This window comes from Folsomia candida, unplaced genomic scaffold, assembly GCF_002217175.1.
Source record: "Folsomia candida strain VU population unplaced genomic scaffold, ASM221717v1 Fcan01_Sc002, whole genome shotgun sequence".
In the NCBI taxonomy this organism is placed as follows: Eukaryota; Metazoa; Arthropoda; class Collembola; order Entomobryomorpha; family Isotomidae; genus Folsomia; species Folsomia candida.
In genome coordinates, this window is record NW_019091194.1 from 2,861,150 (window position 1) to 2,878,885 (window position 17,736).

Consider the following 17,736-nt stretch of genomic DNA (forward strand, 5'->3'; position numbering starts at 1 on the left):
GTCCTCTGCCTAAAGGAGAGGGTAAAAGGTCTAAAGATTGAGAAATAATTTAGAGCCACGTGCATAAAGAACATCGATACAGCATACCTACCTAAATATCTATGTACACATGTACGTATATCATCATGCAATATCTGCATGATGAACAACACTACCTCTACCACATAAATACATACATGTGCAAAACCAGCTAATGCAAATTCTGTTGAGATTGAGATGATCGGGTAAGTGTTATAATAATTATAACCAAAATGTCCAGTAGTTGCTGTTCATAATTATTTATTTAAGAACAATCGCTTTAAGAGGTATGCACATGCGTATAGCGTGTATGCAACCACGTATTTATCTCTATAAGAATAAGAAATGGCGCAAGTAATGAGAGGTTAGGACGACGAAGGATTAGAGAAAAAATGCATCCTTCCTAAAAACAAAACAAATTTAACCTTGGCCGTTCTTGTTGGTGATTCCTCATCTGCCTCATATTTTTTCTACGACAAAGTACAAAGTACAAAAACTAACCAACTTTCACAATCTTACTTACTGGTCAATTATTGGCAAATATGACAAAAATTTCACGCTATTTGAATTGTGCACCATTGTCATCGCCAAGAAAAGATAATGGGCATGCAGTAATTATTTACAGGCTCTACATCTTAACAGTTATAATGGCGTGCCATTTGTTTCTGAGCAGGTAATTAATTAGGCTGCAAAAACTAACTGTCACCAAAAAAAACAAGCCTATAATATTCTATAACTTTCCATTCGAGTACTTTTAAGAGCTTTGCATTTACTTAAAATCAAGGCTAGGATTTACATTCACACGCAAAAGAAACTAATATTTCGAAACACGTCGTATCGTTGTTTTATATTTCTGTAACCCGAACTGTTTTCATTATGCTTGACTGATACTTAATCATTTTCAGTGTACGTATTGTGCGTTCTCTGTGGTTAAAAGTGTACAAAATAAAATTCTTTTCGTAAATAAGTACCCCCACAACAACAACACGATTCATTTCGACACACATTATGCTTCTACCACGGTGCAATACTTGTTAAAGAAGTGTAATTGAGATGAAATGTTGGAGAAGGAACAAAATTGGTGAAGGAATGATGGCGATAATAATGATAAGACTCACTCAAACAAGTATAATGACTATACTCCACGGGATATCCGTCCAAGTAATAATAATCCTTGGTCGCAATTTGGCTTTGTTTTGCTTAATCCTTAAATAACGTCTTCGATCTCTTCCTTTTTTATAACACTGCAGCCCAGCATGCACTTGTTTCTTCTTCTTCCTTCTTACTGTACTTGCGTAGTGTCGTAATTAGTATTAATATTCAGCCTCACATCGAAGTTTGGAAGACCAAGAGAAGAGAAATTCCAAATTGATTAATAAAAAACAAGTGAGCAGGTATGTAGTAGATGACGACGTAATGTTGGAAATGAAGGCACTCGACTGTGAAAGGAGGACACGACGACAACGACAGCACAAAAATCCAAAGTAAAATTGTTGAGAATTACAAGTGTTGAAAGAATGTGCGTACTTTGGGTTTTACTTTGCTTTCTAATTTCCAATTCACAATTTGCACACAATCCCACACAATGGGAGAAACAACGGATAAAACAAACTTGGCTTCTTCTTCTCTTTATTCAATAATTCAAGAAATTTCTGATTTTTTTCGTATTCTTCTACTTTATTCCTTCCTTCGTTCGTATGCGTGTGTGTGTATGTCAATCCGATTGAAATGTGGTAGTAGTATTGACTACCAAAAGGCCGAACGAAATGCACCACTCTGAATACCCTCGAATAGAAACACGTTGTTTTAACCAGAGTTTGGTTTTACATACGTGTCTTATTGATTTTTATTTGCATGGGTCGATTCTTAATTTAGTTTGATTGTTTTTATTTAATTCAAAATTAAATCCTTTACGACTTTCATATGCAGAGTGAGGAACGAACAATGTATAGTTATGAAATTTGACCGAAAGAATTTGCAAACTATTCGCAAATTGCGAAAACTTGTCACTTTTTATTCGCAATATGAAGCCTACTTCAGCATATGCAGATTTCACTGGTGACAGTTTGTTATATATGTCAAATCGTCTTTAAAAAAGTTAAAGCAAACTTTGCTTTGCGCAAATTATGAAACACTTGTCAACAATTTATTCGACTCGAGGGAAACTATATTTATTAATTATTTATGTATTTATTTATCGACCCACCCACCACTTCACGATGGAACACACAAACAATCCAATACTGGGAAGAGAACAACGTCTTGCCCAAAATATCCGATAACTTGCACTACATGATATGCATGCATGGACATATGTAAAATACAATACGCAATAGTAGCGAATGTAATAATAATGGGAGTTAAATTGAATAAAAAACAGATCAATAAATTGATACGGGCGAGCTCAAGAATGATGATGATGGTTTGGTTGTGATACTATTACGAACAATACAATTATACTCTAGAGTAAGGGGCTGCTAACTATTAACTGAGCTGAAGGAGTTAAACGAGACGATAGAAACAAGGATTAAAGGACGACGATGATGAGAATGAGGAGAATGTGTGTGTGTAGTAGGACTCTGAGAGAGAGTACAGATTTCAACTGAAGTTGGTGAACTGAGAAACCAGCCAAACCAGTCGAAGAGCACGTTAACCCTTCCCTTAATCCAATATTTAAATCAAATCTCTATCCATTATGTTATTCTGCTATGGAGAGAGAGAGACCCAACCAGATTCTTCCACCCCTCATAACACCACCAACCAGCTAAATACACCAGCAGTCTCAGCAGTGAAGAGACTTTAAGCAACAAACCACTATTGCTAAAAGGATGATGCCTTGCATACGTTACGTACATCTACGTAAGCCAGAGTTGCTCTCCGTAACATAACTCCGCTAACTTTTAACATACTTCAAACTCAACCCTATTTAACTGACGATGAGATTCTTCTTACCCATGCATCCACAAGGCAAAGAGGAGAGGATAACATAACAAAGTTCACTTTTTAACTTGCTTACTTATTCGTCTTGCTATACATACAGACTGCATTGCATGAAGGAAGACAGTTACGTGTAAAGACACAAACTCAACAACTGTAAACCATCCCAGAAGAGCAATATGCAATGCATACGACAAATGAAACTCACACGAGAAGAGATATATCCTCTTCTGGTGAGACTTTTAGTAGTATCAAAATCTCATTCGCTTCTTGGATACAGAATGAAAACAGGATTCAACTTTTTACAGGGATTTATCAAAATTTCTGATATGTACATACCTGAAGCAAATCGTGCGGAAGAAGTTTCGTGCTTTTCTGCATTGTTTCTTACGTAAACTTTGAGTATTGTATGTATCCCCACATAACAATAAGCACCACGATACGAGTAGCAATGCAGCAACAAGTGGAACCCTTCTCTTGACATCTCTCATGGGGTTGTTTATGTTTCTTGAATGCATGCATATAACTTCATACATTGCTCGATCTGACCACAAAACCATAGCCTGCACACTTATCCCAATAACAACATATACCCTTTAAAACTTTTATCGCATCTCGGCTGCCAGTTCTCCATGTGTACCTAATATGTAAGCCTCATGAAAAAATTGAATCCTCAACACATTGACGGGGAGAAAAGGAGTGAGATTGACCATTGACTTTTCTAACGTCTGCTGCTTAAAAGCTGGTCTTATGGTCATTGAAGAAGAACCAGCAGAAGAAGACTTCTACGTAACTTTACCATCCATCCCTCATTCTTCTTCTCATTGGTGTTCTTCTGCCATGCTTAAATCTACGGGGACAGACGATGATGATAAAACACAAAGATTTTTCTTCTCGCAACATGACCACCATCGGACGGACGGATGGATGCCCAGTGGAATGAGAGATTAAAGCTCTCTCCTTCTGAACGGTTCTTGCAATTTGAGAGAGAGGATGACATATTATCCCACAAGCTATGCAATCCTGATGATGCTGATGTACATATATTCCCATCATCATCTCATCCCTACCGCCAACAACACTCAAATGAATTAACTGGATGCTAGTTTTTAAATGGTGGGTGGACACTCCTAGTTTCCATTCGACTCATCTCTTCTTCATCCATCCATCCATGTTACAAATGTACGTATGTACATGTAGTTAACGAATAAGTGCTATCATGCAGCTCGAGCCAGACATCCTCAATTCCTGTATATATTCTTAATCGTGAAAGACCTGAAAAATGAAATGAAAGGCCGACTGGTATATTATTCACGAGGCATAAAAGTCAAGCCAGCTAGTAGATGACCCTCCATCTTATATTTCTCACCAGCATTGTATATAAGTAGGCAACTAGGCATAAAAAATCTCTCAAGTTTTGCACACATAGAAGTTTGCCCAGTTTTTAGTATTAAATTTTCTGTATTCACTTTTAGGTACATGTGTAAGTATTCGGAAAAGGGAAGACATGTTTTATTACGCAAAAGTTCCAAAGATGAACCAAAGGTTAAGCAACACTTGAAGACGTTTGGCAGAATTTTATGTTTAAGTAAGGCTGGCCAGGTTGCACTACTAATTCTCACAAGACGGCCCCATACTAAAGTAATTTATCTTTGTCGCTGTGCAAACCATGGAGAGAGAGAAAGAACATTATTACATGTAGTGGTTTATCCAGTTTCCAGAACTTTTTACATTCTTGTACTTCTCGTTCTTCTCCAGGTTCTCGGGAGTCGCATGCAAATGAAAACATTGTTCGTTACAGAAGACCAGACTTTTATGCGCTATACAACACATTGTAATTAATGTGGTGACCTGCAGGTCATTCCCACTGGACTGGACTCTAATAATGTAATGGTAGATCGTATCAATCTTTCTTCTTACGTAAACTGGTGGATAAATCTATGACAAAAGTGAATGCAACTACGTCTGTCTGTATGTATGTAAGTAATATAAGTTCAACAACACAATGCCACACAATTTGCATATAAACATTTTTCCGACATCTGCACGTCCTAATAATTGGTCGTTATATTATACCCACTACTAAATAAAAAAGTACAACCTCCTCACCTGCAATGAAATGAAGTAAACAGCTCAGTCAATAACCGGTACCTCACTAATACCTCTTCTTCTAATCAAATCAGGCCCATCACTCAGGTAGGTTGCCCGAATCTTTACAAAATCTCTCCATTCTCTCTCCAGAAAAGCCAGACCTCATAATTTGTCTGATTCTAGCCAACATGCACCACTACTTTACACACGTATGTACAAGACAATCTTACTATTTATCAACTAGCTATCTAGTTATAATAGCTTTAGAATTGCGAGTATTTTTCCGTTCGCAAAAGGGTTAACACACTAACACGACCTCGCATTTATTCTTCTCATACCATTACGTATGCCATAAAAAGTTGAAGATGTGCATGTGTTGTGTGCACCTGTGCTCGTCTGGTTAAACCCATTGTGTGACTTTAACAAAATATTTGAAAATTTTGTAAGAAACTTCAAGTTACCTGTCCAAAGAATATAATAAATAATAATAGTTTACACAAAAATTACTGACTGACTTGGCTGGGGGAAAAAGTGTGCTATAATTTACTCTGATTCTCATATTAAGGATTGAGGGGAGACGTATGTTATTATTATTATATGGCCCTTCATTGTCATCATCTTACTTTTCTGAGAGCAGAGGCAGGCAAATACAATTTCTTTGTGCATGTGGGTAAACTCGGTTCGCACTTTAATTCAACGTTCACCGTGAACTTTAACTGATTTGCTTTCCCTTTCCACTAGGAAATTGCCTAGTTTATTAGGTGACATATTTTGACCTTGTCCTTTAGATTAAAATAAATCAATAAACCCATTAGGAGGAAGATAATTGGAATAATATTCAAACATTTGAGAGAAATGTCATTCCGCTTGAAATATTCGCTACATGCGATAAAATGCTGAATGAATTAAAATTAGTCCGTCTCCTAAATACGATCTGTGCAGTGGCTGAAATAGAATTCGAATTTATTTCGTGACCCAAATTAAAACCTATTATTGATTGATTGATTGCCTAAAACCAAATTAGAAGGGTCTCTGCCTGCAGTTTAACACTTGCCTCAAGCTCTGCTCTACATTCAGCATTCATACATAAATACCATGCTGGTTGGTGGTTGATGCTGTGATGCGATGCGACGCTACCCTAAATTTCGACACAAATAGCTGACTTCATGACATGATTTGCCAAACCGGGCGGAATATGAAGTAAACAAATTACCAAATATTACATCCCACCAGCAGCAAAGCAGCAGCAGTGGAGGAAGGATGGATTCTAAATATATGTATGTATGAAATCTGCATTGAAAAGAGTGCACTATTATTTGTGGACTACAATGGAAGAAATAGTGTGTCACCTCTCCTCATAAACAGAGAAAAACATTGATGCGCATCACTCAACAACATGGCGTAAATTTGAAATGAAATTTATTTTAATGTCATTCTTTAGATTCTGTGCTATTTTTAATTTACATAATTTTAAAAAGAAATGTGTACATCTCTTTCCTGGTTCACTTACTTGGAGGAGCATCGTCTTTTCTTAATGGAGGAAGAGGAAGGCTGTACTGTACATAGCACACTTTACTTTACTCCATTCAGGTGGTGAAAATATGAATCAAGTTGCACTTAATAACGTGGCACCAGAGAAGGAAAGCCACTTAAATCTCAGTTTTACAACCGTGCTGATGAGTGCATTTCTCACATCGCATCGCAGCAAGATATTTGCAGCACAGCTACGCAGTTGCTTGATTCTGAAATACAAGTGGATGCCAAAAGTATTATATGTTAAAGTATGAAATGAATGGGATACAATTGTGAATTGGGCTGCACCGTTAGTTTTTATTTTACTGATTCCAATCACCACCACGATAGCTAGGGTTGTACGATTCCCATTTGTTGCGAATAAACTCCCGTACTTTTCCTCCCTCCCAATATCCGCAATAATTTCATTTCGTACCTTATACATATTCCTTAACAGTTAAATTCCCGGAATTTTGGGAAGTCTAAGGGAATTGCCTTAAATTTGCTAAAATTCAAAAATGCCAAAAATTGGAACAGGGAACGCTACAACTCTAACCATCACACCGACTTATTTAACCACCAGCATCATCATCCTTCTCCTCCTCCTCTCTTAACCACCGCACCAAAAGCTATTAACCAGGTCCCCTTAACATTTACCAACTGAGAGTTCACTATATTCCGCTGCTTACTATTCACGAGACGAATTCAAATAACTGCACATCAACTACCTACCGTTTACGTTCATGTCGCACATGAAGAAGTATTATATTATCCATCCCCAAAGTATCACCTGCCTATCTATGCATCTCTCTAATGCCTTCCTTATTTACCACGTGATGAATTACTATTGAACGCTGTTTTACTGTTTATTAGTGGTGCCAGTGCCAGAGGCGGATTTCAAATGGTTTGCCCAAATCTACTACACTTTTGGCACATCATATCTGGATACCACAACAATTGTAACTTAAATTTTGTGGCCCACATAGAGAAATTCCTTTGTCGTGTCACACTATAATACATATCTATGTACGCATTAGAAAACCAAATTCACTCCAACCCAATTTTAAACGTACTTTTTATTTTAAAAGTCCACACAACTGCATATTTTATTTTTTATGTAATGTAACGTGTATGCATGAAGGAGAGCGGCGTACAGTCCTGTTTAATTAATGAAGTTAACTGACTCCTTCGTCTTTCTTATAGCTATAAAATATTAATTGAAATACCAGACACGACTAGTCAACCGTAAAATTTCAAACATTTTAATTCGTGACATTATATACCTATCTCACCCGGTTTTAAATAAGTGTAATGTGTTTGTATGTAAATGTGTTTAGAAAAAAACAGAATCCCGATCATTCAAAAGCAATGTGGTTTTGTTTCTGGTGTTTGTTGTATGAAATTCATACGCGCAAAAGAAACTCAGAGACAAGGCAACCTTTCTCGTGGTTCTTATGATGACTTCAACTTCTGGTTTTGAATTTAAATTGCATACTTCACTTGCAGTCGGTGCACTTATAGAGTACAGCACACAGCAAGCAGAGACATATTCATAAATCAGCCCTGTCCAAAATAAATGTAACTGTGACAGATTGCCAGATGTATGGACATCACGTGAAAGATCATGAAATGAACATAACTCAATTTTTGTTCCAACAAAACACAACTTGAGCGTTTTAGTGACGCTAAACAAAAACAGGAATCAAGAAGAATGTTAATCGTTTTTATTAAGCGTTACCGAAAAACTGTATGCACAATGATTCGGTTTAATCCAATTAAACATTTTGCAGGGTTGGGAAAAAATATTTACCTCGGAAAAGTTTAAAAGATACGAGTGTATGTAATTTATCAAAAGAATTGGAGCACTTATGCCCCATCGGTTAGGGGTGATCCATAAATTATGTCACGCAAAAAAGCTAATTATTAAGACCCCCCCTCCCCTGTTGTCACGTCTTTGTCACGCTCGTTGTGACCCCTCCCCCCATCTTGTCACGTCACGCCTGAAAATCTGAATTTTTCCGATAGCAAGAATTTCAAATAATTTGTAAAAATAAAAAAACCACTAAATTTTTCAGTTTTCTTGTGTTATTGCTACACATTTTTTAATTATTAACATTTTTGAATCATGCAGTTGTCTCCAATCCCTACACAGTTTTGAAACTACGAAAAATAAGGTTCTTTCGGACGAATTTTTAAATTGTGCAAATTTTTGGAGATTTAGTAATGTTTTTTTTAATTGTTGCATGCACTTTTGCAAAATTATGACGATTTTTTGAACTTATGCAAACTTTATGGCATCATGAATTTTTAATTTTTTTTAACTTACAAACAATTTTGAAAATTATTTGAAGATTTGACAAAATTTAAAAACTCGGTTGAAAATCTCAAAATCCAAAACTTGGTTGAAATTTTGGATTTTTTGGATCAAAGGTTTCATATATTGGGATGGACATATATTTCTAAATAATTGCGAAACTAGTTTGGTCCTAGTCGAAGAATTAAAATGAGTTAAAGTTTGCATTAAGTCAGACCTGGGAAACGTGATGTCACGGACCGGCCGAACCCCCCTCCCCATATGTCACATTTTGTCACGGAAGCTTGGAACCCCTCCCCCCCATCTTCAGCGTGACATAATTTATGGACCACCCCTTATTGAAACCTTGCCTAATTTGACTTGCTTGTGTGATTTTGTGATAAATGTATTTACAGGAATTGTTATTCACCGTGTTATTAGAGACGTTGAGCGAGAGTACATGATTGTACTTTGCGATTGTAAACCCAGCGGGAAAATCAAATATTAGTCAGAATTTTAGTCAAACACAAAAATACAAATCTCCGTCTCCAACCAGCATTGTATTGTATGCGTTTCTAAACAGTCATCCAAAAATCACTGTTTTCCGAAAAAAATAATAAGTGAAAAAAATTGGTCAAAATATTTCTCATTGCTCTCTTTATATTTGAGTTGTAACGATTCATTGGAAGTGCAGAATATGGAACAATTACTTGCAGAGGTACTTGCAAATGGTTATTTATTTAATTCAACCCTATTTAAATATTCAATTATTAAATCGTTAGCAGGAAGAAGAGCGAAGAGTTTTAACCGGGTCCGGAATTGAAGAAGAGGTTTGCGAAATAGTGCGGCTCTTAAACGACCTAATGTCCTTAATTGATGATCAGAAGCTATTGGAAAAAGGTCACACAGAAGCAAAACAGAAAAAACTTGACGATAGTAAATTAAAGGCTGAAGAGATACGTGTTGCTGCTTGTACAACGATTAAGAGAAGTGGTAATGCTAATTTAATTTGTATTGGTGTTCTGTATTGTTCAAATGAATTATGCTGGATAGTAGGTGACATTTTTAACCTTGATTGCTAGGTTCGAGCCCCGAAAATCCTGGCCCTATTCCAAAGAAGCGTCCAACTGACTCTACTCTAATCGATTTGTGGAAAGAGAAACAGGAATCAGAACGCCAGCAAGAAATGAAAAGACTTGATGTCGAACAGCAACGTTATGACGCCGAGCGCGCTGAAAAAGTGGCCGACAGAGATCTAGAGAAGAAAAAATTAGACCTTCAACAGCAGCAATTCGAGTTGGAGAGGGACCGTTTTAATCATCAACGGGACAAAGATAAAGAAGAGTTTAAATTGCGAGAAAAAGAATTAATCCTTCGAGAGGAAGAACGCAAGAGTCAGATGGCAACTCAGACAGCCCTATTAAATTGCTGATGAAAAAAAATGTGAAATATAGCATTTTAAATAGCTTACATGCAATAAACTGATTTATTTCCATTCATTTCTAAAACATGTTTGTGATTAGTTTAGATTTTGATTTCTCCAATATTCCTCGAGTGTCGGAGGCTTAACCCCAAAATACTTCGATGTTTGACATTCATATAAACAATTTTGGCAATTCTTTAAAATGGTAGCTACAAAATAATATTTTGACACTGGTTGAAGAAATATTTTTAAGTTCTTTTTAAAATCAATAAATGCAAACTGTTTATCTGTCTCACCAAACTCCCATTCTACACAAACCCGCAATTTGCTCATCGTTAAGTTAAATAACTTTTGCTGGTCTGAAAGTTGGTTTCCAATATGTGGAGTGATTAAGCTTCTGTGGAGTGGATATCCACTGTCGCCATACAAGTACATTTCTTGACCACCCAAATGAACTGCTAATTTGTCAAGTAACCCACTTTCATGTAGCATGTATGAGTCATGCCTTCGCCCCGGGATAGGTCCGTATAAATTTGCAACCATTCCATTTGGAGTCACTACCGATTGATATTTCAGTCCGTGCGACCGTTTATGACCGCTATAAACTTCTTGTTGGGATCGAGTGGGCCGACAAGTTTTGTGCAAGGTTCCTGGCAAATTAAATGCAGATCTTGTAAACATGTTAAATGTAAAATTTCATAATTCTGTTATTTGCCATAATTTACCATCTATAAACCCAATACAAGATGGAATTGGACACCCTTTCCTGACCAAAGCTCCCGAAAACTCTTTAAGATGTTCAAGAGATAACCACCATAACTGGAGAGATGTCAGAAGATGATAAAAATTGCCATAAACATGATTAATCATTGAGTTAAAAATGTAGGACAAATCTTGAGGCGAAAATCCTTAGTACTTTTGTAGATCTGAGAGTCGATTAGGATAAGCAAGGCGTCGTAGCATAACACACAAGCCTGAAATATATGGAAAGGACCCATAAAATTATTATCAATTACAAGTGTAATTATTATGTCAGGAAAGCTCACAAATTAGTCCGCTGAATTCTGTCCTATTAGGCATTTTTAACACATCTGGAACCCGTAACTCTGATTTCAATCGCAAAATGTCCGCTTTTTCAAATCTAAAATCCAACTTGAAACGAGAAACCTCGATTTCATCAAAACAGAAAAGTGTAGATTTGTTAAATTTGTTAATCCGCTTTGCTGCAGCAGCCAACAAAAAGGCATCACAATCACCAGTGAGCACACCCAATTTAATTAAACTTGAACTTAAGGTGGACATTTTACTGTCTGTCACTTTTGGACTTGTAAACAATTGTTTATAATTTCAAATCTGCCGGCAGAAATTAATCAGAACTACAATCCTCCCATAAAATATTCTCGCTCAACCTCCGAAAGGTACAATCCAGGATTTTGATTGTGATTCTAAACTACAGTGAATTTTTTACCATCATGTACTCTCGCTCAACGTCTCTAATTGACTAACCAATCGAATATTGGCAATAAAACTTGTTATTTTTATAGACCCACAATTTGAAGTTAAACAAAACTAATAAACTTGAGGCAAAATTGTATCAACATTTGGACGATAAACTAATCTACATAGGTCCACACCCTCAAGTTAGTTAAACTTGTAGAACGATTTAGTAATATCAATATCAATATCTGTCTGTATGTATTTCTAATTAAATGGTACAAGTTTTCAATCCAAAATTATAATGTCAAAATAAAACCTGTTAATATTCTTCTTGCCAAATACCTTAATATTCATATCCATCCCAGTTCATTGATAAAACAACCCAGTTTTGAGAACAGCATGAATTTTACATGTATAAATATTTATGTATGTACAGATTTTCCATTCATCTCGAATGAGCCGACCTTTGGTTATTCAATTTGACTGTCCTCTGACGTAAGAAGTTAATTGATACAAATAACGATTGGTATCGACATCCTGAAGATTCATAATGTTTTGCTTCATTCATTTCCTCGAAATATTTTGATTCATACAAATTCCAATAATAATAATAATAATAAAGAATCAGACAACCCACGCCACGATACATACAAACATTCATGTATGTCTTAAGTTAAATGACCTGAAGACTGGATGAGCTGAGTTACTGGTCATCAATCAAAATCCATCAAAAAACTCCATTAATCACACATTTGGCAAAAAATCCAAGTAATTTCAGTTTGTTGAAAAGTTGGAGAAAATAGAGGAACATTATCCTCTCATTACAAATTACTTTAGCTTTCGACAAATTGGTACGAAAATCATAACGTTGATTTTGTAAAGACCATAAATTTCATAGATTAAAGAAATGATCTCTGATAACAAAGTGATAAAGTTTCCAAGAAATTCAGCCAACGACACTTTTCACATAAAGTTATTTTAAGACATTTGATTAACCATAAAGTAAGTGGGAAACCTTCTCTCATAAGTTTAAGTACGTGTACAAAAACGAGGTATTAAATTATTACGGGTTACTTGGCTGGATGGAAATCCCAATTTATTATTATTACACGTGCTGGACGAATGAGAGCGAAGGAGGGAGACGACACTTTTGTGAATTATCTTACGTATAAGAGCATAACGACAAGATGGGAGAGCCCAACAAATTGGAATGAATGCTATCATCATTAGATTGTCAATAATTTAGACTATATTAAACTCAATTTTCTCAGATCTTGTTTTTTTCACCTTTGCCCTCTCTCTCTCCTCTTCTCTCTTTCAATTTCTCTGATTGACCCATAAGCAGCACAGGCAAGGAAAATTAGAGACAAGTGCCATCATTAACTTTATGACTTATAAATAGACCTCAAACATCAATGACACCCACCACCATCACCAAACTATCAGAGTTTCATAGTATCAAATTAACCAACTAACTACCAACTTCAAAGGTATACAGAGAAAGAGCCCAAATTGATAATTTAAACCAATTTCAATTACATCGATTATTTATCCGCTTTCCATTCATTTTTAGGATTCAAACGGAAAATCATGCAGATTCGGAGAGCTAATTCGGAAGTCAATTTGCCATTCCGATTTTGTACACAACTTGTCATTCTTAGCTTTCGAGGTTACGTATGTATCCTCCTCTGCTGTCAACTACATGAAACGAAATGCCAAAAACATGCTCACACTAGCTGTGCCAGTGATGTGTGGGATATCTCCCTGTAAATAATTCTGATCTCTTATACATACATCCTTCCTGTCCACATAATTTTCGTATTGGTCAGCAATAATAGTATACATACATACATTGATCATGCCGTTAAAAAAATCTGTATGGCAGAAAAGTCTAAAAAATCTTGCTGGATGGCAACTCTTCTCTTATCCGAACGCGATTCGACCTAGCAACTGCATACCCGTCATATTCGTCGGTCGCTCGGATGGTGAGTTAGCAAAAGTCGAAGATGCCACTCAACACTTTTTCTGACACATTAGGAACGATGTTGCTGCACTTATCAACAAGTGAATATGTATAAAATGGATATGATTTCATGCCCTCGACTACTTAAACTTTTGTAAAAATGATTCCAAGAAGAAGTTATATCGATATGAATTTATTCAAGATGTACTAAAAATTTCTTACATTCCTGAGATACCAACAACAGCATAAATCTAATAATGAAATGAGTGTGTGCATGTATGTATTTGTTGTTAATAAACATTCAAACCAAACTACAAGGGCAAGTTAATGAAGAACATTAAGTGCCCACTAGAACCAACGAAAAACATGTTTTGATTTGATTAACTTTAACTGCAACGAATCAAGCTATGCATCATGTAGTGTCCAGCAGGAGGATTTACTTACCAGACTGCATTGTAACAACAAAAACAAATAGTAATGAAAAATATTTATAAGCTCTCCTCCTCCCTCTTGTTGCGAAAACATGAGTGCGTATGTACACACATAATATTACTTGTATATATGCTTGATGATAATACATACTCGTAGATATACGAGACAAAAATCGTCGACACTTTTTCGGCGGTGCACATGACGCCTTGTAAATTTTTCGACAACGCTTTTGCTCAGCAATAATCTTTACAAATCTAAATATGACGCTACAAGTAAAGGTTCACCTCTAAAACAATTGTCATTTTAGAACGACCCCAGCATGCAGTCAACTTCTTATCTGGCACAACTTCTGGTGATAGAATCAGCACTTTCAAATATAAACATATCTCACGTGCAGGAGATTTCATCAGTTTTTGGTAGGTAGCTAAAGTAAAGTTTTGATATCTGAATGCAAAAATGTCCTATATCTCTCGCACTCTCTCTCCGAGAGAGCATTCAATTTTAAGCTTTATACCAGTTTATCTTTCCACAATCAGAAAGGTGAGAAACTACATTTTTAACACAATGCACAAAAGCAATTGAGGATAAAGCACACTCCAACAGTGACAATGAGGATTCATCTGTTTCGAGATAGCAATGAGAAATAATTCGCCACACAAGACGAGATTTTGTGTAACTACATAAATAGATTCTGACCAGCAGGAGGATGTTGTGTATAGGGACCGTCCATAAATTACGTAACGCAAAAATCGCGATTTTCTAGACCCCCCCTCCCCCCCTTTAACATGTGTAACATAGGCACGATATCATTGGAGCCTTAGACCCCCCCTCCCCCCCTCTTGCGTTACGTAATTTATGGACGGCCCCATAAACCTCTCTTTGCAGTTTATTCCAACGATAACATCACGACTATTGCAATATTCTATAAATCGCAAACTGCATTCATATATAGCATTTATCTGTAAAATTGTTTGCCCATTAAACATTTAGAGATTGCTGATTTAATTTGATTCAATCAGATTTCTTTGCTGCCCTTATATTGTCATTTAGCCAAATTTTAGGATAAATGATAAATTGAGAAGAAAACACATCATGCAAGGTTCTGTATTGTGAATATTATGTAGGTATTATGTATCATGAGATAAATACATAAACGCGACATGGATGAATTGGGTATTGTTGCCGTTGGGTAGTTAATAATAAAATCCGAATTCAGTATTGCCCATTAAATATATACAAACATACATGCATATATATACTTACATCCACCTGTTGCATCTAATCCCACCTTATACGGTGGGTTATAAGGTGCATACTCATACTGGTATAAGCACCTTATGCAGAAGCCTTAATCATCAACCTGCCCCATGTCACGCGAATTACACCATCCATATAAATAGCAGTAATGAAATTGACTGCGGTCCGCAGAAGAGATAAAATTAATAAAGCTAATAAACCTTATTATTCATTATGGATTTATTACTTATTCATAAACAACAACAATAGTTCCCGTGTTGGTAAGTACAAAAGTAAAATAGACAATTCCAAATTCTAGTAAAATCTCAACCAGACTTGATACACGAAATAACCAAAGAATGAACAGTGTGGTCTTCTGGTCTGGATGGATGTACGAATGGTAATGTATACTGTGTGGCGTTGCGGTTATATTGTGGCGATGCTGATAATGAAGGTGGTTGGTGTGTGCGGTGATGGTCGTAAAGAAGTCAATGATCGTTTTATGCACCGTCTTAATGAAGGCCGTTCTAAGTTCACTTTATTCCATGATACATACTTTTGCACTGTAAATTTCTGGTCCATCGTCTCGCCAGTCTTTCTGTTCCATTTCTTCTGCACGTAATAATAATAATATATGGCAAAATTGACTATCTCATTCAGAAAAACTAAAGTTGTAGATCATGGAAGATATACATAAATTGCACCAAAACAACATTAAAATGATGATAAACATAAAATATTTACTAGGAATTTCTAAAACATCCAATCGAAAAATGATTTACAATTCGCACTATCCGATTCTGACACTCACTTTGATGATTCTACCTCCTGTTACACGAATTAATATGAAATGTTAAAGGCATGGGATTTAAAATGTGTACGTATGTACGAATGACGGATGGGAAAAATAAATACACTGGTTCGCTACACAATTCACATGCTTTAAGGCATAAGAAGACCCGTGGTGTGGTTGGTGGACTCTTGACCACCATAATTTCACAGTATGCCAAACAACAGTACACAATTTGCACTGGCATAATGTTTTTGACAACAATTAACATAAAAATGATGAAAATCATCAGAAAGATTACGGCCGTCTAACCATCCTAGTAGATAACTTGGCTTGATAGAAATAAACTCTCGTGAACTTTACAACAACATTCAATCCTTTTGATATACTGCCTGTGAGCACTCGCATAATGCAGCTTGACCATTTGCCAATTTAGTTGGTTCCCAGAAAGAAGAAAACCAGTGACTAAAGAAAATTCTTAGCAGGAGGGTTTAAGCTAAATTTAATGTCTCATAGACTATGCATACAACGGCATCATCATTTGCATAACTTCTCAATGTGTGGGTGACTTGATCATCATTTGTATTGACATTTGTATTTGTACGGTTTTATAAGAACAATTTTGAAATACTTATTCATAATACTGTGCAAGTGTGCATGAAAATGGTGCCTTGTACACATCCTAGTATTGCTGCATTTTCACGGAATCCAATGGCGGTCAAAATGTTGAGTTTGAAAATAGAATGTCTCTCCTCTGGTCAGTAGAACTACGAAGACTATCCAAGATAAGGTTGCTGAATTGAAGAAATTGATTTAGAAATATGTAACACCCCAATGAAAATTTTCTGTAGTTGACTTGTCGTTGCAAATAAATGGTTACACATTTACCATTAAATGCGTTGAAGTATTTACCGTTGTTTTCGATTCTTTTTATTCATGCGCTATATATTTAGTAGGTGGTCTGGTCTCTGGACTGATCAGAGCGTAATTCACAATTAGCCATGTCCGAAAAAAACGACTACACCTCCTGTCGCTTGCAGTCAATTGATCGTTGTTGCCATTGAATTGAATTGGCAACACGATTTGTAAATTTCAAACCAACCCATCCTCAATTCTGAGAAGTCATCCATTTTCCTCCTGTCGATATATCTAAACTGCCAAGGGTTAGGAAACTCAAATATTAAAAGGAAGTAGTTGTGCCCCATGCGTGTTCTTGAAATTTAGCGTTGACAAGCGAAAAATATATCACAATAATCGCCCTATTTAAAAAAATCTGCATATATTTACCTCACTCACCAAACAACACTCTTTCACAACCCTGCCCAATTCATGAACCGTTTTGATTCTGAAATATGGTGATGGCGTGCAATGTCATGTGTCGCATTTTCATGTCGTGTCACTTGTTTCAAGCCAGAAAAGAGGAAAATTCTGAAAATAATTTGTAATCTACAATTGTATGTCGTGTAATAACTCTGACTTTTACAGGATCAAGCGAGCAACTTTCTTTTTCATTATTTTTATTCCCCCCTAAACACAAGTCAGTAGAATAAGTTAAACACGCAATCTCAATCTCGACAGAGAATTCAACTTTAATCTGAGATAAT

The 17,736-nt window shown here is 36.1% G+C and overlaps 3 protein-coding genes and 1 long non-coding RNA gene across 8 annotated transcripts in view; 2 read left to right on the top strand and 2 right to left on the bottom strand.

The window, feature by feature from the left end:
* The window catches only part of LOC110843623 (fibronectin type-III domain-containing protein 3A), a 66,528-nt gene that overhangs the window by 32,942 nt on the left and 15,850 nt on the right, over positions 1 to 17,736 (bottom strand). The gene's annotated exons all lie outside the window — the stretch shown is intronic.
* Positions 4,686 to 5,549, top strand: LOC118434495. Its single transcript, XR_004834080.1, has 2 exons — positions 4,686 to 5,151; positions 5,230 to 5,549. It is a non-coding gene; the product is annotated as an uncharacterized LOC118434495 (long non-coding RNA).
* On the top strand, positions 9,669 to 10,283 carry LOC118434493 (capping protein inhibiting regulator of actin dynamics-like). The gene is made up of 2 exons (XM_035848200.1): positions 9,669 to 9,844; positions 9,934 to 10,283. Exons 1-2 carry the CDS (start codon positions 9,715 to 9,717, stop codon positions 10,281 to 10,283), a joined length of 480 nt encoding a protein of 159 aa, XP_035704093.1. The 5' UTR covers positions 9,669 to 9,714.
* Positions 10,349 to 12,026, bottom strand: LOC118434494. Of its 2 annotated transcripts, XR_004834079.1 has the most exons (3): positions 11,321 to 12,026; positions 11,000 to 11,248; positions 10,802 to 10,924 (listed from the first exon to the last, which is right to left on the bottom strand). XR_004834079.1 is itself a non-coding variant. In XM_035848201.1 (2 exons), the coding sequence occupies exons 1-2, from the start codon at positions 11,142 to 11,144 to the stop codon at positions 10,371 to 10,373; spliced, it is 699 nt and encodes a 232-aa protein (XP_035704094.1). In that variant the 5' UTR covers positions 11,145 to 11,176; the 3' UTR covers positions 10,349 to 10,370. The 2 variants fall into 2 exon arrangements, 1 of the variants encoding a protein (XP_035704094.1); XM_035848201.1 differs by lacking the exon at positions 11,321 to 12,026 and having other exon boundaries at positions 10,349 to 10,924; positions 11,000 to 11,176.